Source organism: Diachasma alloeum, unplaced genomic scaffold (assembly GCF_001412515.2).
Source record: "Diachasma alloeum isolate Michigan unplaced genomic scaffold, Dall2.0 Dall_scaffold_00533, whole genome shotgun sequence".
Taxonomy (NCBI): domain Eukaryota; kingdom Metazoa; phylum Arthropoda; class Insecta; order Hymenoptera; family Braconidae; genus Diachasma; species Diachasma alloeum.
Window position 1 is genome coordinate 488802 of NW_021680665.1, and position 11052 is coordinate 499853.

General features: G+C 35.1%; 1 protein-coding gene across 1 annotated transcript; it reads left to right on the top strand.

The window, feature by feature from the left end:
• LOC107042882 (F-box only protein 33) lies at nt 1-11052 on the top strand. Its single transcript, XM_015264114.1, has 4 exons — nt 1-91; nt 177-449; nt 721-815; nt 3778-11052. The coding sequence occupies exons 2-4, from the start codon at nt 348-350 to the stop codon at nt 4928-4930; spliced, it is 1350 nt and encodes a 449-aa protein (XP_015119600.1). The 5' UTR covers nt 1-91; nt 177-347; the 3' UTR covers nt 4931-11052.

Sequence of the window (11052 nt, forward strand, 5' to 3'; positions counted from 1 at the left end):
GTGGTTGTGGGCAGTTGTGGATCTGTCGTTGGTTCTCACGTTTTTCTTAGCTCTATTCTGTTCTGGTCTCGATTGGTGGTGTCGCAAGATGGTATCGTTTATATGTTCATCCATGAGAAACTATTGGAATTGATTGATCGATTGAAATTAATTGCACATTTTATTGGCTTATTCAGTTGTAATCGTCACTAGAGTGACAGGAAAATTGCGTTCGTTGGACTGAAGGTGGAACCGACCTCGGATATTCCAACATACGTTTGTTGGGTTTTTTCTCTCACTCTTACCTGAGTTTTTTGCCTTATTTCTATTCATCGGTTGAGTTTCAACTGTAAATCAAAACGTCAAATATGGCACATGATGGTACGAGCTGTTGGGACACTCTGCCCAGTGTTATTATGCTGGAAATATTTTCCTATCTCAAGCACAAAGACAGAGTTAATGCCTCCGGTGTAAGTACATTTTGAAAAATTCTTTCAATATATTTTTATGACTTTCCATTTCTTTAGGGGAATTGCTCAGAATTTATGGGTGGGTTCAACGGTTTTCCCATTTTATTAGAGAGCAATATATTTTTATGGGCTCTACCCTGGAATCCTTAATTTTCTTGGGCGGGGACAATCGTTGTTTATGTCCTCTCAATGTCAAGTGTATTTACATTTCACTTTTCTCTGTTTTTGTCATTGTTTTCGATGTGTTTAAAAATAAAATGGGTCCTCGCAGGTTTGTAAAAATTGGCGACAGGCACTGTTCCACCCGAGCTTCTGGAAGGATATAACTTTTGTTTATGAGGACTCTATGAGCATACCATGGGCAAGGTATTTATTCAAAATTCTACTTTTCTCTCAGTGGCCAGAACTTTCTCTTTTGTGTGTTATATATTTTTTCTGCATTCACTTTTTCGTTGGTGAGAGTGATAAGGAACATTCCCGATGGAGAACATCTTCATTCTGTTCATTATCGATTTTTTAAATTATTCCAAATAGTCTTTGGAAACAGTACTTTCCCTTTTTATTTCCCATTGCCAAGAAAAGCAGACAACAATTACAGGAATCATTCTTTTATCGGTAAATGAAATTTCCCATCTTCATTACAAATTTCTAAAGGTTGGACGGTCTTTGGAAAGGCGAAGGGAATAAAAATTTGAACATTTCTCTTTCGTCCTAGAACGCAGTTCTAAAATGAGATTGGACAATTTTCCGTCAACGGCGGTCGTTGACATGAATCGATCCCTCTTAAATATTTTTGAGTCTTTGTATTTCCATAAATATATTTTGTTTTGTAGCCACAAAAAAACTGAATCGTGAAATATTATTCTGATAATGATCTGAAAATGCAGCTGATTTAATTTTAATGACTCACCTTTTATTTATCGATAGCTAAAAAATGATTGGCTCAATAGAACGGTCTCGATTCAATGAAATTCCTATTTGCTTGATCTTCGCAGCAATTGCTATTTTTTCGTTAAGGGGAGACTATTATGAGTTTTAAAAGTCGCGGGGTATTGGAATGAGATTTCTCATACATGGAAAATTGATTACATCCGTTTAAAAATTAGTGCATAAAAATTATTTGTTTTTTGTTTGTTTACCCCGCACATGCTTAAAATGTTCAAAATAGTCTAGGGCCTCCAATTTTTGAGCTACAGAGATTTTTTTTTTCAAAATTAAAATTAGTTTTTTGAAATTCAACTCCTACACAGTTAATTTCGGTTTTTTTTTAAATAAAACATTGCACCATTCATATAAAATAGCCCGAAAAAATTTTCTAGAAGAATCAAGAATATATGTTAAATATTTTAAGAATAATTTTTCTGCCTATTTTACATGAATGGCGCAAATTTTTATATTAAACAAAACGAAATTAGCTGCGTAGGATTCGAATTTCAAAAAAATAATTCGTAATTGTCATTGTATATATTTATTCAAGCTTTTAAAAAAGAAACCTCTGTAGCTCAAAAATTGGAGGCCCTGGACTATTTTTAACATTTTAAGCGCCTGGGGGCAAACGAACAATAAATAATTAATTTTTTTGTACTAATTATTCGTTTTTAGATATGTATTATCGATCTGCAATGCATCAGAACTCTCACTCTAATACCCCGCGACTTTTAAAACTCATAGTAGTCTCCGCATAATGCTGTTTTTTTCATTACAATACACCTTTTTAATGAAAAAAAAAACGTATTAAGACAAATACATACTCTTCTCAAAAACATTGACGGAGATATTTAACAAATCCAATATTTATCTTATAGCAGATGAAAACGGTTCAACAAAAGATATCAAATCGTCATTTTTATCAACTGAGAGAAAGAAAATCATGTTCTTAAACAAGTTCAGTTGAAAATCACCAAGAATAAAAATCTCGTGCTCAACATTTTAAGTGTGCTGCGATGAACAACTTTTGTCATAAAAATACATTCAATTGGTCTGAAAAATTATTACCTTCTGTGGCAGCAAACAAATCTCATTTCGAGCACTACCTAGTCGTCATCCTATACTAACAACGAATCGATAACAAAACGAGTCATTCTATACCAACATACGAAAGTTGGGTGAACAGACCAATTGCTGGATGGTGAAGGGAAATTCGAGTTTCGCGGTAGACTCTAAAATAAAAGAATCACCTAAATGGGGATATGATGACTTCCATACCTTCAAGAATGTAATTAACAGAAAAAAATTAGTTGAAGTGGAAATAATAAAACAAAAAATAATTAAATAGAGAAATAGTTGAATACAGCTGAAACCCCTAATTTATGGACGACTGGGCCATATTTTTTTTATTTCTTAAATGTCGATCAACAGACAAAATAATTGATCACATGATTATACCCGAGTAATATTATTGAAAGATGAAATAATCAGTACAGTTTTCATTTTATTTATGGAATATGCAATGCAAGTTGAAATCTTCTAGAAACTACACGGATGAAAAAATTCAATAGAAAACCTAGCGAAATCACTAGAAAATTCTAGTGGAATTTCATAGGAATTCTATGGGGTTTCTATAGGATTTCTATTGGAATTCTATTGAAAAATTCTGTTTGTTTTTTCCCGCTAGATCTTGTTTTGTTTTGCCTTACAGAATCCCAGTCGACAAAACTTATATTATTATAGAAAAAATCTTAAGAGAAAAATTCAAACAGGAATTCGAAATCTATTGACTTTTTCTCTTCGAATATCCAATAGAATCAGCGCAAATAAGTAGAATTTTTTCATAGAATTCCAGTAGAAATTCCAATAGAATTTTCTAGCGAATTCGTTAGGTTTTCTATCGAATTTTTTCATGCGTGTAACCCCCGTCCAACCAATAACATAAAAAAATAAAAAACCCCGTCCAGAAATTAACCTGTTTACCCTTGCTTCCGAAAAATATTTGTTTTGTACGAAACAAGGGAGAGTAGTTTTCCGTTTCGACTATCAAATTCCCAAAGATAAAGAATGTAATCTTGAAAAAATAAAATATTTGTTGATAAACATCACTTTATGAGAGATCACGATTCGCCTCTTGAGTCAAATGTTGTGTTGTAGAAGTTGGAAACTTTTGTAGTTTCAAATGAAACAATTTCTACCTTGGCGATTAGGTTGGTTCAAACAGGACTTGTATGAGAACATGGTTTTTCCCTTCAGTATATTCCGCAAATTTTCTCTCAGAGAAATTCTCTGGGAACCGGGCCCAAAGTCCTCTACTCTCCTGGATATCTTCAGTGACCTGTATCAAAATCCAAAACTAAAATTTCTCAACTTCCCATTCACTCTGAAACAAACCTTCCAGACACTTGGCAGAGTGTTTCGCCCTGAGCGTCCAAAACGCAACCATCAGATGTCAAACCCCGCACTGGAGTCCAGAACTCGAGTCCCTCCTGCGCAATTTGCGAGACAACCGTAACCTGAAGAAACTCATCATCGAACCCACATCCTCAAGCTTCGAGTGGGCAACCAATCTCAACGACTCCTGCATCTGGACCGACAGAATCTACAAATCCCTCCTGAAGATAATCACCACTACAAAACAACTCAAAGTGCTGACCCTGGGCTGCAACGAAGACCTCTCAGTTCGTTCAGAAGAGCTCATCGACACCCTGGTCCTCCACCATGGAAAGCAATTGACACACCTTGGACTGGCCTCGGTGAAGGAGGACCCGGAGAACTACGAGTTCGTCTCCCTGCATCCAATAATCTTCCGCCAGTTCGAGAGCCTGGTAGTGCTCACCCTAGACTACGAGCACCTGAGCGACACTCTTCTGGAATCTCTGACGTCTGGCACGCTAGAGAGACTAGTGGTGCACGTCCACAACTGGCGAAACGATCAGCCAAGCACCTCCAACGTCTCCTGGCAGCGCTTTGTCCACAATAATAAACGCTGTGGTCTTCGGCTCAACCTCCTCCACGCTTACATTGGCGTCACAGTCCTCGATTCAGAGATCCTTCGGCCTGCGATGCCCTTGACTCACCTCAAAGCTCTCTTCTGCGAGTCTGTGAACCTCAGAGCCCTCTTCAATCTCTCCTCCTGGTATTCCTCAAGTCTGAAATCTCTTGTGTGGATTGACTCAATGGACGACGACGAGGCGCAACCTCCCACATACAATCATTCAATTGCTGATCGTACTGATGCCCTCGTTCTCATTGCCTGGAGGTGTGCAAACCTCGTCGAAATGGTCTACATTGGCCACAAGTATTACCAGGAGAACCTGGTGGCTATTGCGAGATTGAGAGGAGATGTGCTCCAGCGATTCGAATTTGCAGAGAGCAATATCCTCAGTGAGGATGAGTTCGAGTTCGAGAAGACGAAGAGTGAGATCAGTAAAATCCTTGGAGGTAATTGGAAACCCATCACTGATGATGAGCTAACTCCTGTGCTGATTGATGCACTTTCTGGGGACAGCAGGGATGTTATCATGCCTCTGGTCCTAGGCGATGCTAAATAACTTCGATATTTGTTTGATTAAAACAGAGTAGAGCAGATAAGACCCAGCATCCATTAAACCATCGTTAATGAATGAATCAATCAAAAGAACTCCTTCTAATAAGATGCATTTAAGGATGGTTTGATTTGTGATATCTCAGATGAAATGAAGGAGAAGTTGATAGAAGATAATAATCGTTTGTAGAAATCGTGGGGATGTGAAGAAATGACGAATGGATTAGAATCCAGAATGACCAAGACCAATCAGGGTCGATGTTTAATTAAATTAAATCAATGCGAACGTGCGAAAATTTTGTGAGACTGAAGATAATTAACAAGAGCAGGAAAGATTCGTTGAGAATACATCATGATCTTCCAGGAAAGATTCAAGACGAGAGGATGATGATTCCAGAGCTTAGGTAAATGAGAAGATTTAAAAGAAATGATGACAACACATTTCCAACCTCGAAACATTAGTTTAATCAACATAATGAGAATAAAAATGTAATGAAAGCCTAAACCAAGTAGAGGCATGCAGAGATACATTTTTAGAGTCACGTAGATCGTGACCACAATGACAAAGGCGACACCGAGGTTATTTTTAATACGACAACCAATCGGGCGCACACGATTTAAAAACAAAAAGAGAAGTTAATTAATTAATTAATTATTGGAAAGTTATTGGAGTAATTTTTTTTGTCAAGAATATAAAAAATGAGGGAGAACTCTACTCGTATTTGACTACTGAGTTTATCGCCATTTTCAAGTGTACATCTGTTTCAAAAAGAACTAGGGAATTAGTTTGCTAGTTGGATTAAGTCAGTCATAAGTGGTTTATTATTCAGCGCACACGCATGAGAAATTCTTTTTCAACGGGTTTTGAGTATTCAACAAGGATGAAGTTATGAAACCACTATATTTCTATGAGAACTGAGACAATTCAGTGGTGATTGAAGGTGAAAGGAGATAGATATAAAAATTATTTTCAGGTGTATCTTGACGAACAGACTTATCTAAAAATGTCTAAAAAGCTTTTTCGTCGGAATTTTGTGGACTACAAAAAAAATACGTGAAATTCCTCAACAAACCACTCCTTTCTTGAGGTAATTGGAAAATAACATATGAAATTCTTTTGGACTCAAATTTATAAAATTTACGAAAGGTAAATATTCTTTTCATAGGATTTATTAGTTATTAGTTTATTGAAATTTTGAAAGTGCAAGCCCACAAGGGTTTTGCAAACTAAATGGACTCGAGAGAAGTGTTACAAAACCTTTCCTGTGATCCACAAAATTTCCAACGAAAAAGTCGGAAAACAATGTTGTCGTTTTCTTTGTATCTTAGTTTTATCTCCTCTGATCACTTTTTACCACAGATTTGAATTATTGGTATTAGTTGTAGCGTGCCTGAGGAACAGTTGCCAGTCACAGGGACAGACGAAAAAGGCAAAAATCTTTGTACCTCCTTTATTTTTTCTATTATTTAAAACTATTTTTCTGGCAATTTTATTTCGTTAAATCTCCTCTCTTTTTATATAGTAATCTTTTATTTGTGTTCGAGGGTATGGTGCGTGAAGAATAAAGGGGGATAAACATGTATGTGTGTGTGCTTTTTAATATGCAAAGATCAATGAGATAGTGAAAAAAGGTGGGATTAAATTCATTTGTGAAGGGATACGAAGGAAAATATTGACGATGAGAAACAAACGTTAGAACGGGCCTTAACATGTACCTGAGTCGAGTGAAAATCATTCGACCAAAAAATATCGAGAGAGTGTGAAGATGAGGGATAAACGAGAATAAATAAAACAAGAATATCCGTGCCCGTTTTATGAGTTAACTCAAAGAACTAGTTTGTAGATCAATGAGAAAATTTGAGAGAAAAATGCGAGACGTGAGAGAGATTTAAGAAACATAAGCGCCAATGATCTTTCGTATTAAAGTTTATTTCATTAGAATGAAGGGAAAAAGGAAATTAAACTTCAGACTCATAGTGAAGTAGTAAAGGATAGAAAATGGGACAATCCAAAAATTTCACACTGATTATTTTGTAAATATCTCTGGGATTAGTGGGTTTGAAAGGAAATGTCAGAAGACCTTGTGTTTTTCCCTGAATTGCCCCCTTTCGAAGATATTCGCAAAATAATCTTCCGATCTATTTTGGAATCATCTCTTTCCACAACTGAGATGTTTTCTTTTTAAATATCAACAATAATGGTAGAAGATACTGTGACAAAATGAACTCATAAACGAGAATAAAAAAAAAATCTTCGTGAGGCAATGTGCAAATGTGTGCCGTAATATCCGTGCGTAATAGTCGAAAAACAAAATATTTAAAATACAAAAGTGATATCCGTGATTGTCGTCTCTCGGAGGATTATGCGAGACCTCTTGTACAAAGATAGATGAAGTAACAATTGAGGGGTTTATGTGCCACCAACCAGCATGGGCACAATGCAAGAATAGATAAAAAAGCAATTAAGAGAAGCTTGTAGCAATGAATTAAGAAAACGTTACAAATACGACCCATAAGACTGAGCTTGCCAAACGCGATACGCAATCTAGAAGCTGGATTGGTGTCACGTGGACACACATTCGTGATTTCTTGCTCTTGACAGTTATAAATCATTTTATTCTTACTCGAATCAGTTCCGAAGGTCAAGGGAGATGCTGTGAAAATTTCCGTACGAATCGTTTTGTGAATATCATTGAAATTAGTGGGCTTAGATAAAAATGCCAGAAAATCTCCCTTGTAGCCAATTAAACTCTCATTTTCTCTGTACTGAAAAGGTCTTTTGGCGTCACTCTATACACCTTCTTATATTCAAGCTATTTGTAAGATGAAGGAGAAAAACTCCCAATGGGTTTGAGTCAACAAATACACAAAACCGTTATTTTTGTTGTTGTTCCAATTTTTTGTTATTCTGCAAAAATATCATGAATGTGTGTCATTAGTTGAGAGACGACACACGTGGAATAGCGTAGATCTGAAAATGCCCTGAGCTCACTCGAGGATCAAAGTTAAAGATTTAAAGTTAACTAAAGATAAAACAAAAAATCCCCCAGAATTACATAACATTAAGATCATTAAGATTCGCCTGCCAGGAATCAAAACTAACTTGTAAAATAATATCAAACGAGAGCGGTGTTAGCGAGATTAAAGAAACAGAAAAAAAATGTGTTAAGATCTATTTTTTAAGAGCCGATCGTATATTTTTTTACTAAGGCAGGCCTTAGTGACGAGGAGGCTAGTGTGGGCCCTGGGAGGAAAAGCCCCAGGTGTTAATATCTGTGATGAACATTATAACAACGTAGAACCATGCATTGTTGGAATTTTTTGAACATTTTTTCATACTTTCTTCTAAACTATCGATTAATTTGATGAATACATTAAACTCAATTTAAGCTATGAAACCAAAAGATAAAAATCCAAATTCTCATTTACTTTTATAAACGTCAGTGGATGAAAATTTCCATATTTCGTTGATTATTATATTTTAAAATAATAATTTATAATTCAAAAACCTCTAACAATGTAATAAAATATGGGGGCAAACTCAACTACGTACAAAGGAGCACAGTAATGGTGATTCCATCACGCGCTAAGATCGAGTGAGCTTAAAAATATTGACAAAGGGGCGATTTATTTAAACATCTGTGATAAACATGCGTTAACTCATCACCAGTGAATTTTGTCAAAAATATTTTCACCGAACTTGAAAATAAAAAGACTCAACAAGAAACGAAAGATAAATTGAAATTATTCAATCAAATTAAACTGTCAAAATTCCACTGGTGATATTTTAATGGAACAAAAATCTTAGAGAGATGTACGACAGAAACTAAAAAATCGAAAAAAAAACTATAGAATGAAAGAACGCGCATTAGAGAGAGAAAGAGAAGGCTGTTTAAATCCTGTGCATTGCACCAGTTTAAATCGTCAAATGTGGAGGATCGCTAGGGGGAAAAACAAACAATTTTATTACTTTATGTTTTTATCCTGAACAATGTGTTGTTCTAGCGATTCATCTCGCTCATAATTCATAAGTATCTACCGTTATATCTGTGTGAGATGAAATTTCTAAAATCAAATGTGAAGTGAAGTGATAAAACGTAGTTGAACAGAGCAAATCCATTCTGAACATGGAGTTATTTCGGTACCGAGTCATTTTTCAACGGAAAATGTGATAAAACACTTGTTATTGGAACTTTTGTGGGCTAAAAGAACAGTTTTGACATTGCTTCCTACAACTGACATTTTCAGAGGAGAATAAATAATTAGTCAGGAAAATTTCTACAGTAGAGAGTTGGAAATATGAGGAACAGCAATATGTTTTGTAGCAGAGAAAAGTTCTAAGAACAAAATGAATGATACAACTTCGAAAAAGACGTGCTCAAAACGTTTTAACATTTCCCGAACGAAATAGTATGTGTGTGATGTAGGAACTGAAATTTTTGTAGGAACGAGAAGAAAAAAAACTTTGTCATTCCAAAAAGAAATTAAACGAATAACTGAGAACCAAATACTGGGAATTAAACATTCATTCCAACCTAACTCGTTCTTGAGGATCAATATGACATTTACCAACAGTATTAAAAGTTCCTAATGCTACGAGAAATGTAAAATCGATTGTTGTGAGAGCCAAGAGTTGATGTAAAAGGCACATGCGATGTAAAATAGATAAAAAAAAAATCGTGTTACGAAAATTTTAATCGTTTCTGTTTCCCACTATTATTAAAACGAAAATACCTTCTAATACCTGGAGAAGTGGTTTACAATCGCCAAAATATATTGAGGATTTTGCTTTTTTATCATTCCATAACGCGAGAGACGAGAGTGAACCGCGTTCGGGGATGGGAGTGATTATAATCGAGGAAATAATGATTTTTCTCCAGTAAGAAATATGTTTTCATGATCTTACGCACACTCCAATCTCTTCCCACCTAGAATTCATTTTTTTACCAAATGGGAAAATTGTTATTTTCTCGTGTTTGCGGTCACGTTTGGAGGAATATTCATGAAAGTAGGAAAATTAGTCGTCGTAATTGTTAGAGCAAGAAAAATATGTTTAGAGGTAACTGAAGCGCATTCAATTCCGATATTCATTAAATTGTGGAGTAGATGGAAAGAACAAAATGTTTTTTTTTAACTGTGTTTTCAAATTGATTTTGTTTTTTTATGAAGAAAAGGAAGGAAGAATAAAAGGAGATTTTGTCAAAAATTTCGTGCAGATTATTTTGCAAATATTTTAAATACTGATGGATTTGCAGCAAAATTAAAAATACATTGTCCGTCGGAAATCGGTTAGCAAATCGATCAGCAAATCTGTTTTAGACTTATCTCCTTCCACAGCTTCGCTATTGTTTTCTAACATAAAACCCCATTTCGATTTTATGGACGTGAGTCGGAAGCGTTTCTTTGATAGTTTATTTTCGCATTAATTGCGGTATAGTTAACCTAGGGGTTATTAAGGGGAAATAGATGAAAACTGATGTTTATGGAGAACTACGATCTGCAGGCGGATTGGGGTGTTTGTGCCCGCACAATCGCAAGGAATAACTTTCTTTTGAATTGTTTTACATGGAAAAGTCATTGAAATATAATAAGGGACTGGAGTGCATCAACACTCTGACTTTGAAAAAACAAATTGCAAAAAGCAACAATTGAATAAAAAAATAGGAAGATTGTTCCGCGCTGCTGTATTCACAATTAAATTTACAGTATCATGTATAGTTTCAATTTTTTTAAAAGAAATATTGACGTTTGACCTTGGCCAAGTTTAATCAATCGGAATTTTGAGTAAACACCATATAAAGTCAACTGAAGAACCCAAAATTTTCAACAGATTATGAATGAATATTATCGCTGTTTGTTGTTAAATTGTTCAAGTAACTGTGTCTCAAGTATTCAAAAAAAGGGAATGAAAAATAATTTCGTAACAATTTTATTGACATTTATGGGGAGTGCCACGCTATTGACTTGAACATTCTTTCATGAATTAATGTCCAACCAGCTGGAATATGAAGAAAAAAAATTGTATTTCACGTTCCTATCTCGTACGTACCAATTAAATTGTTACCCAATGATGTCTACTGTATTCAATCATTTTAAACAATTGTGAAAATAAAGAAACATGCAACTCTG